A 20,392-nucleotide genomic window follows, 5' to 3' on the forward strand; every position below is an offset into this window, starting at 1 on the left:
ATGAGAACGGACCAAGCAATTCGCCAAGTACTCCAAAAGCCTGATTTGGCTGGGAGGATGATGACCTGGGCCATTGAGCTCTCCCAATATGACTTGCAGTATGAGCCCCGACATACGATCAAGGCGCAGGCGATGGCAGATTTCTTGGTAGAGGTAACGGGTGATCCCCCCGAGGAAACGGGCACACGGTGGAGGCTCCATGTAGACGGTGCCTCAAACCAAACGTCCGGGGGAGCCGGGGTCATCTTAGAGAGCCCAGCGGGAGTCATTTACGAGCAATCGACCAAGTTCAAATTTCCTGTGTCGAACAATCAAGCGGAATACGAAGCCCTCTTGGGTGGACTAAACCTAGCCAGGGAAGTCGGGGCAACAAGGCTGGAAGTGTGCAGCGATTCACAGGTCGTAACCTTGCAAGTAAACGGAAGCTATCAAGCCAGGGACCCCCTCCTGCAAAAGTATTTGGAAAAAGTTAGAGAATTGACCGGGCAGTTCCTAGAGGTCACGATCCAACACGTTCCAAGAGAAAGGAACACACGGGCAGACCTCCTATCTAAACTAGCGAGCACTAAACCGGGAACGGGCAACCGATCTCTCATCCAGGGCATGGTGAAGGAACCAACGGTTGCCCTCCATTTAACGGAATCAAACCCCTCCTGGTTAGACCCCATCACAAACTTCCTGGAACACGGCAAGTTATCCAACGATGAGAAAGCAACCAAAACGTTGAGAAGGGAGGCAGCCAGATATGCAATCATACAAGGGCAACTGTTCAGAAAGGGGCTCAGCCAACCCCTATTGAAGTGCTTACACCCCGACCAGACAGACTATGTACTTAGAGAAGTCCACGAGGGATGCTGCGGCCACCACATCGGGGGCAAGAGCCCTAGCAAAGAAGCTCATACGAGCTGGATATTACTGGCCATCAATGATGAGAGACTCCAAAGAATTTGTCAGGAAATACGTAAAGTGTCAAGAAAACGCCAACTTCCACAAAGTGCCAGCTTCCGAGCTGATTTTACTGACGTCTACACAACCTTTCGCTCAATGGGGAGTCGACCTCTTAGGACCTTTCCCAGTTGGCCCAGGACAAGTTAAATATCTCATAGTCGCCATCGACTACTATACCAAATGGATAGAGGCTGAACCACTAGCCAGCATATCCTCATCCAATTGCCGGAAGTTCATGTGGAGACAAGTGATAACCCGTTTCGGTATCCCGGAGGTCGTCATTTCGGACAATGGGACGCAGTTCACTGACAAGAAGTTCACAGAATTCCTCACCGGCCTAGGCATAAAACAAAAGTTTTCCTCAGTAGAACATCCCCAGACAAACGGACAAGTGGAGTCCGCAAACAAAGTCATCTTACTAGGCCTCAAGAAATGCTTAGACAGCAAGAAAGGCGCATGGGCCGACGAGCTCGCTTCGGTCCTCTGGTCCTACCGGACAACCGAGCAAAGCTCCACCGGGGAAACCCCCTTTCGCCTAACGTACGGGGTCGACGCAGTGATACCCATGGAAATTGGCGAACCGAGTCCACGGTTACTTATCGCGGGAGTAGACGAAGCGGTAGAAAAGGACCTGGTGGAAGAAACCAGAGAGATGGCCCACTTGTCAGAAATGGCACTAAAGCAAAGAATAGCCCTGCGCTACAACACTAAAGTCCTCAGGAGGGATTTTGAGGAAAGAGACCTCGTCCTGCATCGCAACGACGTCGGTTTACCGACCCCAGGGGAAGGAAAGCTGGCGGTAAATTGGGAAGGGCCCTACAGAATCAAAGAAGTGCTCGGCAAAGGCGCCTACAAGCTGGAAAGACTCGACGGCAGAGAGATCCCGAGAACATGGAACGCAGGCAACCTGAGGAAGTTCTATTCATAGCTTGGTCACCCCGACCAAGCGGCCTGATGAGCGGGATAGAGGTTTACTTTAATCAAATCCTGGATAGAGGTTTACTTTAATCAAATGTTAATTCCCAATTATTTACTTTTATCAAATGCCTACTGTGCTCATGAACTTGTCTAGCTAACGACTAATTCTCACTTGTCCAAATTCTTCCATCTATTATCTCCCAACGCGTACCCCGCGAAGATCGTACTCGTAAACGGCAACCCGAGACTGATCACCCCGGGAAGCCAACGGAACCATAGCCATATCGAACGGCCGCGATAATAAGACCACAACGGTTTCAAAAATAAAACCACGATGACCCCAAAAGGGTTACCAGCGCAAACGGTGAAATAGACACAAGCAATAAGTCCGCCCCGGAAAGACGGTAACAAAAATAAAACACCAAGCAAGATAAACGATAATAATGATAAGTCGACCAGGCGACCAGTTAAGCATAAAGTTATAAAGTCATGACGAAATGTTCAACAAATCCGCACCAAATCAAAGTTACAAGAAATCACTTCCGAGGCATGTCGACAATCTTGCCGTCTTGGATCGTTTTGAAGACCCCGATGGCCGATGTGTCGAAGTCAGGAGCCACGATCTTCACCTGGGCCTTCAGAGCATCCTCGGTCATGAAGATCGCGTTCTTCCCTTGCTCCTTGGTCGCTTTGTGCTTTTTCTTGAGCTCTTCGACCTCGGCTTTAGCGGCTTTAGCTGATGAGACGGCCTGGTCACGCTCCTTCTCCAAGGCCACCACCCGACCCTGAGCAACGTTCAGCTGGCTCTCTAGGGTCATCTCCCGTTCAGCTAAACGGGCCACCGTCTCGTCGGAAGCCTTCAATTTCTCCCCGGCAGATGTCGCTCTCTCCTCGGAAGCCTTGAGCTTCTCCCCCATCTCGGACAACTGACTCTGGAGCAGCTCGACTTGAACCTTAAAGTCGTTGTTCACCTTGCCTGAAGATTCGAGTTTCCGTCGGAGAGCCTGCATTCTCGACAACTCAAACTCAGCCTTTCGAGCTATCACGGCCCCCCGAAGCAGAGTCCGGTACATCCATCTCGCCTGCCCAGCCAGGTCGGTCCCGAGAAAATGCTCCTCCGTCCCAGGGATCAACTGGGAGTCAATGAAATTCGTAGCATCAAAATTTCTTTCCATGATGGTGAGAGTCCCTTCTGGGCTGGCAGATGCCTTCCGCTTCTTGGGGGGTATGAATGAGTTCCACATTGTCATATTCTTAATGGGTAGGAGACGAGTGCCCAGCAGTGGCCGCCTCTTCGGGAATGGGAGAAGCCTGCACCTCGGCTGGATCTTTTTCAGACATTCTGGTGTCCTGGGGAGAGGGCACGGCCTGATCCTCTTTCTCCCCGGAAGGGCCCCCCGGTTCCTCGGCACCCTTCTCGTCAGCCTTCTCATCATCGCTATCCTCCAAGAAGGTCTTGACCAAATTTTCAAGCCCAGCTACCGAAGCAGACATCTCCACTACAACAGGAAACCAAACACGTTAGCCGTGAAGTCGGGAAAAGCAAAATAAACAACAAGTAATGAAAAAACACAAGGCAGAATAGCTCACAAATATAATTCCTGGCGGACTCCCATTCACCCATGAGGAGGTGGGGATTCACAGGGTTCTTCCCAAAAATAGCATACAACACATCGGCTATCCCTTTATTTACAGAGGACATTCCCTTATAGGTCACCTTGATGAAAGAGTTAGACCCCGCCCCGAAACTCCAATAAGTCGGGATGAGGCGTTCCCCCTCTAACGATAACCAAAAGGGGTGGCAACCTTTAGCAGGGCAAACTTTGAAGAATTTGTCCTTGAACCCATGATAGGAGTCCTCGAACAAGCCAAATATTCCCCGGCTCTGTGCAGACCAGAAAGACAAAAACCCTTTCCTCGCCTTCCCTTGTTTGGAGGGGTTGGTAAGGTTGAAAAGGAAGAGGAAGACATCCACTGACACCGGCAGCTCGAGATATTCACAAACCATCTCGAAACAGCGGATAGAAGCCCAGCTGTTCGGATGGAGTTGCGACGGCGACATGGATATCCGGTTAAGGAGAGACATCTAGAAATCAGAGAACGGCAGACGGACGCCGACCTGGGTGAACATGGCTTTATAAAACCAAATCCAGTCGGCGACCCGGGGAGAACGGAAATTAATATCGTACAAACGCTTGTTGGGCACAGGAACGAAGGTCTCATAATTGGTCTCTTCATCTGTCCCCCCACAGAGATATCCGGCTTGCCGGAACTCCGTCAACTCCTCCAGATCCATCTGGTTCGGCGAGTCCTTTATGTCTGAGGTCACTCAGGCGTAGGGGTCATAGTTCGCCGCGGAGGTGGAAGTCCGGGAGACGACGCGAGGCATACCTACAGTGGGGGTACCACTCCATTAGTCTATGAGGTCGGGAGCCCGGAAAAATTCAAAAAACTAATCAAGCATGGCCAAAGCTACACCTACCCCGAGAGCCACCTAAAAATCTACTCTGGAATGGTACCCCTCCCCTAACACGTCTACCTACCATCAAAAGGCAATATAACCACTAATTCCAAGCAAGACAGCAAGAACAAACAAATACTAACAACAAGCACACAATAACAGAGCAGAAAAGAGAGAAGTCAGAGGATTACCTGAATTTGTTACGAAAGTTGAGAAGGATGAAGGGAAGATGCTCGAAGATACTGCAACAACACTCTAGGATTTCTGAAAAAGGAGAGGGAGATAACAAGGAAATGGAAGAAACAGAAGTGTAAAAAATAGCTCTTTGAAACTATTTGAAACTGCCACTCAGGAAGCGTGAAAGACTTGGGGGAAAAAATAGTATTTACGCACGAGGTTTTGCAACCCATTATGAGCATTTAATGCTCAGCGCAAGGAACGAAGCAATAAACGGTTAACTCAGCAACCAAGAGACACGCGCGCACGGGGCACGTCCCTTCCACGAGCGGCCGACCCAACGACAAGGAATGGAGCACGAGATAACACGCCACTAATAGCCCCTACGACTATCACTGGCGCGTGGAGGGCACTGTTACGGCCTGGCCCAAACCCTCCACGGATCGGCTCGACCCGAGCGTCACCTGACCCGGACGGTCACGGGTGAGGCGCCCCACAACCGACCCAAAAACGCGTCCCAGACAGCTCATCCACAGCTGTAGGAGCACGTCCCGGAAAAGTGGGCCTGTCCTCATTGGGCCCACCTCTGACAGTATATAAGGGGAAGGTTTACTCTTCCCCCAAGGTACGTCACATATCACATCACCCCTTTTCGCCTACACATTACTGACAAGAGCGTTGGAGTGTCTTTGCAGGTGGCATCCCCCCTTCACACGAAGTACTCGGGACCTCGTACACACCAGCCCGACAGTCCACGACCTGACGAGCCCCTACCACTTCCTGGAAATCCAAACCCGAATCATCCGGTAACTGACCTACCGAACAATTATTATTATTATTATTATTATTATTATTATTATTATTATTATTATTATTATTATTATTATTATTATTATTATTATATATGATCAATTTTTTATTTACTTTGTCTAAAAAAGTCAACAATTCATACATAATAATTTTGTTATTGAGAGTACCTGAAAAGAGTACTAAAATATGTTATTGTATATGTTATAAATACTTATGGAATTTTTTTAATACTCTTCTTAAGTACTCTCAATAATAAGATTATTATATATGAATTGTTGACTTTTTTTTTTGGACAAAATAAATAAAAAATTGATAATAATAATAATAATAATAATAATAATAATAATAATAATAATAATAATAATAATAATAATAATAATAATAATAATAATAATAACTTTTTAAATACTAAAAGTTTATTTAAAAATGTTTTTTAAAAACTAATTTAATAAATTATTTTTCAAAACAAAAATTTTATAGCCAAAATCGAATCTATTAGATTCGAATTACGGGAGACGAAACAAACATGTAAATCGAAGCTTATTCATTCGATTTATTAGCATTTTAATTATGCACTTAATTTGAATCCATGTTTTCATTCAATAACGTTTTCATTAAATTAAATTTAATCAATTCAATTTATGTAAAAATGTGTTTTGAGACTTTGACGTTGTATTTTTTGATTTGGGACATTCAGATAAGGTGTTTGCTACGGTACGATGATAAATTTATATAATACTCTTTTAAATTAATCAAACTTTAGAATTCAATTAATCTTAATTTTATAGTTTTAATTAATTTAAACAACAAAACAAAAACATATAAAAAAAATCAATCGTTCTTCGTCTTCTCCAATTTCCCTAGTCATTCATTCCCCTCTGAAGCAAAGCAAAACATATCAAAAAAATAAAAAATTAATATGTTCTTCATCTTCTCCTAATATCATTCGTGCCCCCTCCTCTCTGAAACACACCAAAACGGCAAAACCCTAGCAATAATTGACTGCATTGATCTCGATAGCTAGCCACCCACGGAATTTAAAGAACCTAAAGAAGAAGGAAGGCTAAATCACTCAACTGGGCAAACGTTGTGTCTTTCTCCTCTATGGAAGTTCTTTGAATGCCCCTTCGCCCTCCATCGTCGAGCCCCGTCCAGCCGTCGTCGTCCAGCGCCTCTCCCTTTCTGGCAGCCACCGCGTCTTCCTCCACTTCTCCCTGCACTCTGCCACTCTCTGTCTGCATCATCAAGAATGGATCCTCTGACTTAGGTTTGTTCTTGATTTTTTTTTGTCTGATTTTTTACTGCTTCTATTTATTTTTCCGATCTATTCTTGAGTTAATTCTGGTTTGTTCCTAAGTATTGTAGTCAAAGACCATTACCGGTTGATCGGCCAAAAATTAAACTGAGGATTTTCGTAAATATGGGCACATGTCTACATACATATCTGTAATTTCTATTAAAGGTTCTCATCTTGTAGGATGAAATGAATTTTTAAATTTCCTTGCTTTTCCCTTAATTTTGCTTTTGATTCCAAAACGTATTATACAAAACAATGGTCTTGGTTCGAAATATGGTACTACTAAACAAAATTTTATGTGATGTTCTATGACAGCAAAAAAATTAAATAAGTAAATAACTTTTTCATTAAAATGCAAATGATGTAGAGTACATAGGAATACCGGTTTGAGTCTTGAAGCATGGTTGCATCAGGTCCTTGTCTCTCACAACTACATGCATTGGACATAATGCTTGAAGAATTCCAGTTTGCTTACTGCGACAGTGCTTTAACTGTGTCGTAATTCTATCGCACCGCTATAAGACCGGCTATGCTGTATGGTACGGAGTGTTGGGCGGCTAAAGGGGAGCACGAACATAAGCTGAGTGTGGCAGAGATGAAGATGTTGAGATGGATGAGTGGTCATACGCGATTGGATAAAATAAGGAATGAAGATATAAGGGAGAGAGTTGGAGTAGCACCCATTGTGGAGAATATGGTTGAATCGCGTCTCAGGTGGTTTGGACATGTGAGAAGAAGACCGATAGAACATCCAGTCAGGAGGGTGGATGAGATGGAAGATGGACAAAGGGCGAAAGGCAGAGGAAGACCTAAGAAGACTATCCATGAGGTGGTCAAACGAGACCTACATGTAAACGGTCTCTCTGTAGATATGATACATGACAGAGCACAATGGCGTCGTTTGATTCATGTAGCCGACCCCACCTAGTGGGACAAGGCTTTGTTGTTGTTGTTGTAATGCAGTAAGCTTTATTACCGCTTTGTTTGATGAAGAGAACTAAGTAAGGATCAATAAGACATGAAGTGATAAACAATCACAATTCACAACACATTAAAGACTTGATGCCCATGTGCATAATGCAAGAGAGATTTGTGTAGCATGCATAGCAATCACCAAGTAAGTATTTTTCTTAGGCAAGATTATAATAGCAATCACCACGAATGAAAGAAAACAATGTAAATTACGTTTTCGCTTATCACTCAAGCAACCTTGAGACAAGTATTGCAGTGCAAAACAAGTCACGTCCAGAATGAATGTTGGGGATGTAAGAAATTTTGGGCCAAATTTGCTGGTCCTTGTACTTGTGATGAACATTTTAATCAGTCAATGCTGTTGTGCAGTAAAACATTTGTAGCAAAATTCGTAATGATCTCTTTTAACACTACTACAAACTGGTTCTTGTACTTGTGATAAAAAATAATAATAACACATGGTTTCCTAATGAATTGAGTGATTAATAGTGTGTGATTCTTCACTTCTATTGAATCAACAACTATAGTGTTTGCCTATAGAGATGCCTTCTTATTAGATTCTAATATATTCATGCCTTCACGGTTCATAGGCAAGATACTTAACCAGTATTTTACAGTATAATACAAAATTTGTTTTTCAGCCTAAGAATAAGTATTCAAATCAAAGCTACAAAGAAGTCTCAAAACTTACAAGCACTAAGAAGCATACATACACGACTCTTGCATTGTACAAGGACATAGACACATCAACAAAATGAAATCAGTGATACTTGTTTACAGACTTTGTGGCAGTTCTACTTGAGAGCTAAGATCACAACCACACCTCCAAATTGAAGAACTATGAACGAAGAATCTCCACTTAAACAACAAAAGGTTTGATTATACTATCACTCATTTGATCAGGAATACACTAACTGGTAGCTTGATCATGGATGTCTTTTTCTTTGTCTCTTGCTGCCTAATTCAATGTTGTTAGTTACTTAGTTATGATTTAATGTCTAAACCACTCTTCTTTAGTCTTATACAGCTTTTCACTTTGGTGATTGACATAATTGCCTTGCATCTCTAAAATAAGGTTATTCTTGCATCCAAGAATAAGTATTTTTTCTCATAATTATTACTGTTATTATTGTTATCATTATTATTATTATGTCCAAAAATATACCCATTTGAGAATTATCATGTGATATTGATTTTTGTTTTCAATTATTTTTATCAACTTATACTAATAATTTTTTGACATACTAAGTAGAGTAATTCTATCAATACAGCAAAAAAAACACTTCTTTGTTAAGTTAACAAGATAATATTTTCTAGCTAGACAGAGTATTTGACTAGCTCTGTTGAATATTGACATTTTTGGTCTTTCTTTAAAATCAATTGTGGAACTTCAAACACTAACTCTTATCCCTTTATTTCTCCTATTTTGGTCTTTCTTTCTTGCTTTGTCATTGTTATTACATATCAAGCATAAGTAACAAAAATGATCCTAAGCTTTATGCTGTAAGTTAATATCTATGGAAAGTTGGAAACCTTTTACGTCGAATAATAATTGCTGCATTATTTTCAATATTCTTGAGTTAAGTAAGGTCGAATTGGCTTTTAGTTTTCCTTGATTCTTTGTTTTTTTCTTTTAAAAAAAAGAAAAAGGAGATAGAGAAAGCAGATAAAATGAAAGAAAGTTATATGGTATATTCAATCAAGCTAGAAACAAAGCTTGTGTCCCTTCTTATGTGCACATTTGAAATTTGGAAACATTAAGCTGCTAGTTACATAGAATGCACCTCAATATAATTTTCATAAGCAAGATACTTAACATTGTAAAATGATAATTAACTCTAAGATTGGTGGGAATAAATTAAACCTGTCAAAGGCATAACACGGAAGCACCCAAACATACTGAATATAGGGGGAACACTCTGGCAACAGTTGATAGCAGCAAAATATTGAAAAGAAGGCAGAAAAGTACAACACCAAAGTTAGACAGGAATAATTTGGTAATGTCCGAACTTGAAAGTCCAATCCATGTACAATTTGGTAAAATCTTATATGAGAAGACAGGAATAATTTGTGAGTGTTAATATGGAATTTAAGGAGTTGGTATTAATGTGTGGAAGGTCCAATGAGAAACTCAGCTGAGAAGCTAATAAATTGTCTCAGGTTAGTTTAATGAGCTATAGTATCTTCATCTCACCCAGTTCAATATTTGGAAAAGAAAAAAATTGCAATGGAAAATTATTGTTTTTAGTATGTATTATTTTTCTAATCATGGATACATCATCTATTTTACGAAATTATTAGGCGTGTTTGAAACATACTTATGCAGTGGCACTTTTAAGGGACTTTTTTCCTAACCTTTTATTTGTTGTGAAGTTCACCCTTGAAAGTTTCTTTATTGATTATCTTTTTTTTTATTTTTTAAATTGATAATCCTTAACATAATATTTGCAATAACAAACTCGAGGATCACCACAGGGTTGTTCCTGATACACTTTCAGAACACATGATGAGCCTCCCAACCACAAGGAAGCTGGCATTGAAAAACAAAATTGTCTTTGGCACTGGTGATCATTGGCATGCTCCCACTTTAACTGTAAATATGGCATTTGTCAGAGCAGTTTCACAAACAAGGATGTCACTTTATACTATTGAGCACAAACCAAGGGCCTTAACTGGTGACTAGTTTCATGAATTCTTTACAAATTTTGAGGCATTCATTTTCACATAGAAAATCAGGTAACAGTGTTATCTTGTCAATGACACATAAAATGGGCAAGAGGAAAGAAACATATGAAATTATCCTTTTTCTAAATCTATTCCATTCCATTATCAAATTGTTCTTTTGAAACCAATTTCTGGTGAAGGGTACTTTTCAATTTCAATTGGTTCAATGTAGAATGATGAGACTTCGGTAATTGGCATCTGCTTGCAAGATATTTATAACAAATACATAAGCATTGAGATAATAAAAACTTAGGCTTAGCTGAAGTGTCGCATAGAGATACTTGAGCTCAAGTAAATATAACTACACTTTAATTTGTAAACTAAATTTTTAGCTTACCGCTATATATACATAGTTTTACACTTTCCTTAAATGAGTGTTACACAGAAAGAATAGCTTATCTGTAAATGTAAAAGTAAATAATAATTAAAAACACAACCAATTTTTGAAAGAACTGTTAATATAGCTATTTATTTTTATCATTATTAGTTTGGTAATAATAAAGCTATTTATTGTTCAGAGAAAGGGAGCATAGGGAAATTACTCGTATCAACTGTAGGGCGAGGATTCGGTTCATTCGTCACTATAGAATGGGTAAGTGAAAAGTCAGTGTCTTTGAGAGTGAACACAATCATCCACTGTGTCCACCTAAGTATAGACATCTTATTGCCGCGAATCGTGGGCTTAATAAGGTCGATAAAACACAAGCAGACAGCTTGCGAGTATGTGGTGTTAAAACTTGCCACATAATGGGTTACATGATTTTCCAAAAAGGTAGATATGATAAAGTGGATTTTACCAGAAAAGACTTACATAACCACATTAGTAAGACTAGGCGTGGCAAAGTGAAAGACGGTGATGCATTTGCTGCGTTGGCCTATCTGTTTTCTAAGGCAGATAGTGACCCGTTATTTCTAGGAAAGTTCACCTTAAAGGATGGTAGGTTGGATAATTTGGTGTGGGCTGATGGAGAAAGCGTTGTTGATTACGAATGTTTTGGCGATGTACTGGCTTTTGACACCACTTACAAGAAAAATGTATACAACAAGCCCTTAGTCATATTTTCAGGAACCAACCACCATGGTCAGACAACTATCTTTGGATGCGCTCTGCTCTCAGATGAAAGGTCCGAAACTTTCAAGTGGGCACTGAAGGAATTTTTGAAAATCATGTCAGAAAAACTACCCGGAGGCGTTGTGACAGACGGAGACCGTGCTATGAGAGAGGCTATCTTAGAAGTATTTCCCTGTATACCACACTGCCTTTGTGCATGGCATCTCCATCGTAATACGGTACAGAATATAAAAAACAAGCATTTTTGGGACGATTTTAGTGTATTATTGTATGGACAGTTTACCGTACAAATATTTGAACAGAGATGGAACGAGATCATATCCAAATACGGACTTGTCGAGAATGAATGGGTTCAGGGCATTTATAATGACAGAATGAAGTGGGGTACCGCATATTTGAGGGAGCACTTCTTTGGCCGCATAAGAACTACATCACAGTGTGAGGGAATTCATTCATTATTGAAGAACTATGTTGACAGTAAAACCAGTCTCCTTGAATTCATGCATAAATTTAGTGAAGTACTAAGGCATTACCGAAACAACCATCTTACGGCTGACTTTGAAACCTTTTATAAGTTTCTTGTTTTGACTACGTGCTTGGAAAGTTTTGAGAAACAAGCTGCTGAACTTTATACTAGAAATATTTTCAAACTTGTGAAAGATGAGATAGAAGCAGCAGGTGCCTTAAATGTGACTGAATGCCCAAACAGTGGAGACATTGTTGAGTACAACACGAGTGAGTATTTTAATCAGCAATGAGAATTTAAAGTATCTTACAATAAAGACAAGGACCTGTTTGCGTGTGAGTGCAGGCTATTTGAGACTCGTGGATTACCATGCTCCCACATCTTTGGGATCTTGAAGCATCGCAATGTAAAATGCATCCCTACATCTCTTATCCTGAAATGATTGACAAGAGATGCAAAGAGTGATTTTATATGCTCAATTGGCAAGCAAGACACCGTTGATGATATAGTGTCCACACTTAGATGTGGTGCAATGGCATCTATTTGTTGGAAGCTTTGTGATATTTCTTCCAAAAATTCAGCCAACTATAGGAAAATCTCAGGTGAGTTACTTAAGCTAATTTCGAATGTGCAAAATAAAGGTGATGCACAAGCGAGGCTTTTCCCCACGTCAGCGCTAATAGGTGATCCAGCTGTTGTGAAGTCAAAAGGGGCTCCAAGAAAGGTTCCAAAAGGCCAAAAGAGGCGTAGATGTTCGCATTGTAAATCAAGCAGGCATTTCGTTAGGACATGTCCATTACTCGCCAAGGAGGACTCCCCCGCCGAATACTCAAATGCCGAAGATGAACCAACGGTATTAATATAATGCCTTGCTTAATTAGTTACTTTATGCTTACCTATTATTTTAGTGTCTTTCGCAGAACTATTAAATAATGTTATATTTTGAGCAATTTTTAAAATTTTTTTTAGCAGGTTGAAGAATGTGATGCCAATAAACAGACTCCCTCTCGGAACACAAAATCAGTAGAAAATACACCCGTGCACAATAACAATAATTTTAAAGTAAGCACTTGTCCATGTTATACCATCTATCAAATTTATTGTCATTTCAATTCAAATTTGTAACATATTATTCTCGTAGTACTTATATTATTTCTTATTATTCTATTACAAAAAATTCAAGGGCTGTAGAAGCAAAAAGTCTGTATCTAAATTGACAGAGACACCGAAGATTAGAGCAAATGGCAAAAAAAGTCGACAGAAGGTAACATTTCGCATATCTAATAATTTATATTAGATAATTCAAGAAGGAAAATTAAAGTCTTAATTTGAATTTAAATGATTTTAATCCAATACCATAAGTGCAACTGAGAGTTTAAGAGTGAGTGAGGCCAACACTTTGAGAAAAGTCTTACTCGACTCTAGCTTGTCTGACTAGTTTCTTTATTTATTTTTTTAAAATTTTGTATCGTAATTATTTAAAAATTATGATTTATGTTTAGACCGAAAAAATCACGATAACTCAAGAGACATTAAAAGATAAGACCAACACATCAGGAATAGAAGTGACCGAAGTTCCAGATGCAGCCATAACCAAGATACCAGGATTGCCACAATATCCTATGCATCATTATCCAGTGGTCCTTCCTTATCAACCTTATGGTGGAGTCCTCCCTATTCCTTTTCATCCTGTTCCAAATGGCATAGCGTACTTCAACCAATATCCTTCTACTGCCGGAATTACATCATATCCTTAGTTTTCTCATGTCTCGTCGTATTCTAGTGGACCCAGTGATAGCAATACACGGGCTGGACTTTTGAACGATGTCATCAACAACAAAAAGCCATAGAGTTATAATCTATATATTATATTTTTAATTTATGCATGTTTAAATTGCTGATTATATCTCCCTTTCAAGTGCTTGTGCTATCAATTTATAAAAATTAGGGCTGGTTCCACAGGATTAAATTTACAATATAGGATATTTTTTATTATTTTTGTTTTTATTATTTTCTTGTGGGCATATGAACCATCTAGTGACATACGACATTATATTTTGTTTATGTTTGTGTTGGTATTTGTTTGCCGGATTATTTAATGTCTCCATTTGACTATGTATGAATTTATACTCTTTTGGTGATTGAAATTTAGTTCTTTTATACTCTTTTATACTCTTTTAGTTATGTGGCATCGTCTTTCTTGAAAGCATGTTTCTTTTGCAGGGATGACCCTACTCAAGTTCCAGAAGGTAAATTTCTCTATCATTTTTTTCCTGTTGATCTTTCATGTTTTCTAGACATGGCTAACCTTGTTGGATTGAATCGGTCTTCTTAGTCTTTCAAGGTTTTTCATGAGTACAAATTTGCCGCCTGTAGAACTAGGAGCAATGCAAATTACATTATGACATCTAGTTATTGTTGGAAGTCTTCCATTGCAAATGATATTTAGAAAAGGAATATGCCACCTCTAGTTTTTTGTAATTTAGATATTCATTCCTTTTTTTTTAAATCTGCGCATGAAATTTGATATCTAATTCCCCCCTTCCAAATATCTTCTCAGAACCTGCTCAAAACTCTGTTAAGTACTTAACTTGGCATAGAACTGCATCATCTCGATCTTCCTCATCCAGAAACCCTGTGGGAGCAAACTCAAGAGATGATACAGAGGCCTTTGCAAATAACCTCTTTGACACGTCTTGTATGATATCCGAAAGCCATGCATCAACTTTGGATAGGCTATATGCCTGGGAAAGGAAGCTTTATGATGAAGTGAAGGTAGCATATACTTGCTCATCAACAATTATGTTAGCATGTTGTATATTTCCTGTTATTCCACTTTGGAAATATAATATTTTGCAGAATACTTGTTTTTGATCTTTAGACTGACCCAAAAGTAGTTCTGTTGAAAACTTAGTACACTCTAGAGAGTAGTAACATCTCCACATTTGAGTTACAATGACATTTTTTGCTTCTTCAAATTACAGGCTAGTAAGATTATCAGGAATGAATATAACACGAAGTGTAAAATCTTGAGGCACCTGGAATCAAAAGGAGAAAAGACTCATACAATTGATAAAACTCGAGCTGTCGTCAAGGATCTGCACTCAAGAATCAGAGTTGCGATTCACAGGATTGACTCTATATCAAAGAGGATTGAAGAATTAAGGGACAAAGAGCTTCAGCCACAGCTTGAGGAGTTGATTGAAGGGTAAGATCTTCTAGGTTTATATATGTATATATTGATTAGTAATTGTTTAAGAATATTTATAAAAGGTTTCCGTTATATTTTTTGTACATGTTGCCGATATATCATCTCCATTTGTTAAAATGTTTACGCGAAAGGATATAAATTTATAAACATAAAAATGCTCACAAAGCTCAAAATTCAATCACCAATCTGTATGCCTTTTTTGGTTATGGTCATTCTAATTTAAAATTACCATTGTTTGAAATTTTTATCCATTTTTTAGAGTTCAGATCCATCATTACAGTTCTGGTGTGAGGACACTGCTTTTCTCCTCTCCTTTTTGTTTTGGCTTGTATACCTGTCATTTTTTGCTCTTCAAATCCAAAAGTGCATCTGATTTTGAATCCATTTGTGCTCTTCTAAACTTATATTTCTATGTTTAACTTTGCTAATAGATAATATAAGATTGCTGGATCTTATTTTCCTATTGCACCAATGATTATCAACCTTTGAATGCCAGTTTAATGATTTTGGATCAATAAGAAACTTATGTTTTCCTTAGTCAATGAGAAGTCTAGTTTATGCATGCGCATTTACTTATTTTGAAAAAAAAAGAACTGCTTTTTCTCTTGTATTTCATCTGTTTGTGCTTGAATGGCAGGTTAAGCAGGATGTGGGAAGTGATGTTTAAATGTCACAAGCTTCAATTTCAGATCATTTTAGGTACTCCTTTTTCTGCAAAACCAAATCAAAATGTTATCAGTGAATGAATTGAAATGCTATTTAAAGAAAATGTGTGATCTTATAATTAGTACCTTCATCCTCTTCAGCACCTGCAGGTTTCTCCTATGCTATTCCTTCAACTTCAGTGACACCATTAACTATGTCAAAGCGCTGCATCCATTAAGAAATGGTTGAGGGATACAGATTCTTTTTCCTTTTTTTGGTAAAAGGATTACATAAAATAGAATGTAATCACATAAAACGACTCCACAAATCACAGTGTATTAAGACCCGCAGGTTCCTATCAAAATGTGAAACAAATGAACATTTTTGCTCTTAGTCCAATCATAAGGGTTTTGGCTTCTTTGTTTTTATTTGATCCAAATACCCGGAATGGGTATATGTTCAGTTTACAGTTTTTTATTTTAATTCATTCAGGGGAAACAAGCTATCAGTTGAAATATATCATGCAAAAACAAACTGAAATCATGAAGCAATGTACAATATGAAGATTGTAGAGATAAATATAATAGGAGGTGTTTGAGCAAGACAGCAACAAATTGTAAGCCCGGTCATATGAAAACTGTAACATACCCAAGTAGTGCATAGAAAAGATAATAGGGGGTGTTTGAGCAAGCCAGCAACAAATTCAAGGTTCGATAATAATCAGTAACAAATTCAACTCTCATGATTTTTAGCAAAGAAAAAAAAATTAAACTCGGTTATTATTCAGCAAGACAGTAACAAATTCAAGATTCAATCACTAACAAATTAATTGATTACCAATTCAACATCAATTACCAAGGGAATCTGGGAAAGGGAGAACAGGGGAAGTGATGATGCATGGACTTACCAAGGGCGAGTGGGTGACGAAGAGGACCCCAGCTCAGAAGAGGACGAGCGACGAAGCAAGTGACGACCCTACGACGGTCCACGATCCACGGCAACTCGCGACGGCGAGTACTTGAAAACAGAAGACGACGAGCGACGACGATCCGACGAGTGCTTCTGTCGCTGGAGAGGAGGAGCCCAGGGAAGGCCGCGAGACGAGAGAGGAGAGAGGGAGAGATCTTGCGTGCGACGCACAGTGAGAAAGATGATAGAGATCGAGCACAGAGAGAGAGGGGATAGGAAGAGGAGAGAAGAAGATGAAGAATACTAAAGATACTTCAGAGGCGTGAACGAGAGGGTTTCTGAACCCAGATAAAGAACAATTTTAGTTTTTTATTTTTTTTAATATGTTTAACCCAGATGAAGAACAATTTTAATTTTTTGTTTTTTTAATATGTTTTTGTTTTGTTGTCTTAATTCTTTGAAAGTTGAAATTATAAAATTAGGATTAATTGAATTCTAAAATTTGATTAATTTAAAAGAGTATTTTTGTCTAATCAAATAAAGGAATGATGGTTAAGACTTTTTATAAAATTAAATAAAAAATATATTTTTATTTTATTTAATTAAAAAGGTGTATTAGTAAAAGTGGTGATCTAATATATATTTAAAAAAAAAAAATTAAATGCTGATGTAAAAAATAAATTTTACATAACTTATTATTACTTGTTCATATTTTAAATATATCGGTACGTATGAATTTATTATCGTACAGTAGCAATCACCTTCAGATAATATTAATGTGCATTTAGTTTATTGAGGTATTTTGTCCTATTTAATTTGTGTTTTTTCACGTAATAATCCATATGTTCACAAAGCAACCAATGAAAAATATTGTTTGGTCACAAGCAACCAATGAGGAATAAGTACACAGATTAGAATTATTAATATCCATCTTAATTTTACTAATTTTTAAAATATCTTATTTTTTTAATTAATAAACTTCCGTTAATAACTGTTGAAATCTTGGATTGGAGCCCACTTTCACAAATCATAAGGACCCAACAACGTAACCTCATCATTCACTTGCACTATATAAACCCCCTTTGATCATTCTTCTTTTCGCATTATTCCAAATTCAGTTTTCTCCCGTTTTCATCTTCTATGGCTCGCACGAAGCAAACTGCTCGCAAGTCCACCGGTGGCAAAGCCCCTAGAAAGGAACTCGCTAGGAAGGTAAACACACTTTCCTGCTACCTAGGGTTTTCATAACTATTCCTTTCTGTTTTCGTTTTACCATTGTGATTTCAAGTTATATAATCCTCTTTAGGCTGCGAAGAAATCTGCTCCAACAATGGGTGGAGTGAAGAAGCCGCATCGTTTTCGCCCTGGAACTGTTGCCCTACGGTAACACTCCTGCATGCATTAACGACCTTCTCCTATCTCTCAAGTTATTTGATTTCATCATTTTGTAATGGAACAGTTCTACATTTTTTTGTTTCAGTGAGATACGAAAATACCAAAAGAGTACCGAGCTTCTGATTCGCAAGTTACCATTCCAGCGTTTCGTTCGTGAAATCGCTCAGAACTTCAAGGTCTTCATTTTTTTTTTCAAAGTTTCTATTTTCACATGGTGATGACAACAAAAAATTATTAAATAATTCGATATATTTAACTAAATTGTTTAACATTGCAGACGGACCTGAGGTTTCAGAGCCATGCGGTTCTTGCACTTCAGGAGGCAGTGGAGGCTTATCTAGTGGGACTCTTTGAGGACACAAACTTGTGTGCGATCCACGCCAAGAGAGTTACCATTATGCCCAAGGACCTTCAGCTTGCCAGGCGTATCCGTGGCGACCGTGCTTAATAATTATTAATTAATTAGTTTGTTTTAATTTCTTTTGTTTCATTCTGAAATTCCATTCTTCTGCTCTGCATATTTTCCCTTTCTCTAATGGTAGATGTTAGGATTCATAACAAACTTATAATGTGAACATTTCGTTCTTGCCTATCTCTCTCTCTCTATATATATATATATATATAAAGTATAGAGAGCCAATGACCTAAGCGTACAATGTGTACAATGAAAGTTTAGAAAGTATTAGAAATATTATTATTAGTGTTACATTGTCTTGTCAAGTTACGCTTTTGGAATGAGTGGTTTCAGGACATGGTATAAGAATTCCAGATCCGGAATATATATAGACACACGTTCGTTTATCTGTTTGTCAACTTCTCTTTTTGTTAATATTTAATTCGCTCTCACGCAATTCTCTTTAGGTTAATCATATTTTTACCATGAAAATCCTGTAGTTTTTTCTATTTTTTTTCCCGGGTTATATAAGAAGGTGGATATCATATGAATATATCTTTTTGATAGAAATATGCATTTTAAAAGCGTAAAAAAATTAAAATAACATTAAAAAAACTAAGAAAAAAGGATAGTAAAAAAATATATCTATCTATCTATTTATACTTCTATATATATATCTATATTAACGTATATAATGAGAATATGAGAAGGTTTGGTGTTTAATTATTTTTTTTAAATATCTTTTATTATATATAATTTATAAAAGAATTATTTTATTATAACTTAAACCCAAAATCTTTTAATTCAATTATAAACAATTTACTATTTAAATTAATCTTACTCTATTATTTTTATTTATTTGATACATGTAAAATATCTTATAAAATCTTTTAATCACATTCACTTTTTTAGATAATAATTATTAAAATATAATTATAATTATTATTTTATACTCATATAGTGTATTAAAATTAAATTTTATTTAATAAATAAAAAATAAATCAATATCTACTGATACACTACTATAAATAAGTCAATAACAAAATAAAAAAAATAAGTCTCTAATTTTTTAAATTGAAAATAAATAAATTCTTAAATAATTAAAAATATCAAAATATTTATTATCTTTTAAAATACAAGACATCTAATTCTCTTTATCTAATATAAAAACAAATAATTTTTTAAGAGAAATTTAGATATTTGTATTTTAAAAAATAAAAAATATTTCATATTTTCAATTAGTCAATAATTTTTTTAAAATTAAAAGATCAAAAGTTTATTTATTATTTTCTCAAAATCATATCTCCATTTCGATAACAGATAAACTAACTATTTGTCTCTAAATGAACTCAAAATACTTCTTTTTGGTCAGAAGCTCAAAATACTTAAGACCTAAAATTTTAGCGTAATGAAAATAAGCCCAGCCCAATAAGTTGGACAGGAGCCTTTATCCGATTTTGGAAACAAGCATAAAAAACTCATTCTAATTTCTACTTACATTCTATAAATATCGCCGTCCAAAAGATGGCAGAAGATTGCGGACCATAATTTTTAAGTTTAGATTATTTATGATCAGTCCAAACTATAATTTTTTTTTAATTTCTCATAATATTGCAGCAAGAAATTCTAGACGTCTAAATATTTGTTGAACTAAATTTTTAACACCAATGAACCTTAGCTCGAGTGACATATGGTCCTCTTTTTTACTAAGAGGTCTTAATTTCAAGTTTCATGTAGTACAAATTTGATAAAAAAAAAAAAAAGAGAATATTATGTGTGTGAGTGTGGTGTGTGTGAGTGTGTAATCTAAGGGCCGGTTATTTAATCCATCGACCAAAAAAAACTAAATTTTTAACTAAGTCTGCACGCTTCTTTTTGTATACGCATGAATATTTCGTTATCATTGTTGTCATCTTTTTTATTTTTTATTTTTTTTTTACATTTTATTGTCGTTATCTCTTCTTTTTTTACGTGCTTATTTTTTTAATGTCAT

At 37.3% G+C, this 20,392-nt stretch overlaps 2 protein-coding genes and 1 non-coding gene across 3 annotated transcripts; 2 read left to right on the plus strand and 1 right to left on the minus strand.

Annotated features, from left to right (window-relative positions):
- On the plus strand, positions 1-1,876 carry LOC148553909 (uncharacterized). The gene is made up of 2 exons (XM_088494917.1): positions 1-828; positions 1,223-1,876. The coding sequence occupies exons 1-2, from the start codon at positions 1-3 to the stop codon at positions 1,874-1,876; spliced, it is 1,482 nt and encodes a 493-aa protein (XP_088351043.1).
- A 14,123-nt stretch (positions 1,877-15,999) lies between these two features.
- On the minus strand, positions 16,000-16,136 carry LOC148553910 (small nucleolar RNA snoR2/U65). Its single transcript, XR_015895236.1, has one exon. It is a non-coding gene; the product is annotated as a small nucleolar RNA snoR2/U65 (small nucleolar RNA).
- Positions 16,137-17,731: 1,595 nt separating this feature from the next.
- On the plus strand, positions 17,732-18,581 carry LOC107609985 (histone H3.3-like). The gene is made up of 4 exons (XM_016312050.3): positions 17,732-17,822; positions 17,917-17,993; positions 18,091-18,181; positions 18,283-18,581. Exons 1-4 carry the CDS (start codon positions 17,751-17,753, stop codon positions 18,451-18,453), a joined length of 411 nt encoding a protein of 136 aa, XP_016167536.1. The 5' UTR covers positions 17,732-17,750; the 3' UTR covers positions 18,454-18,581.
- The last annotated feature ends 1,811 nt before the right edge of the window (positions 18,582-20,392 follow it).

The sequence above is a fragment of the Arachis ipaensis genome, chromosome B7 (genome assembly GCF_059453495.1).
Source record: "Arachis ipaensis isolate K30076 ecotype BB chromosome B7, ASM5945349v1, whole genome shotgun sequence".
NCBI lineage: Eukaryota > Viridiplantae > Streptophyta > Magnoliopsida > Fabales > Fabaceae > Arachis > Arachis ipaensis.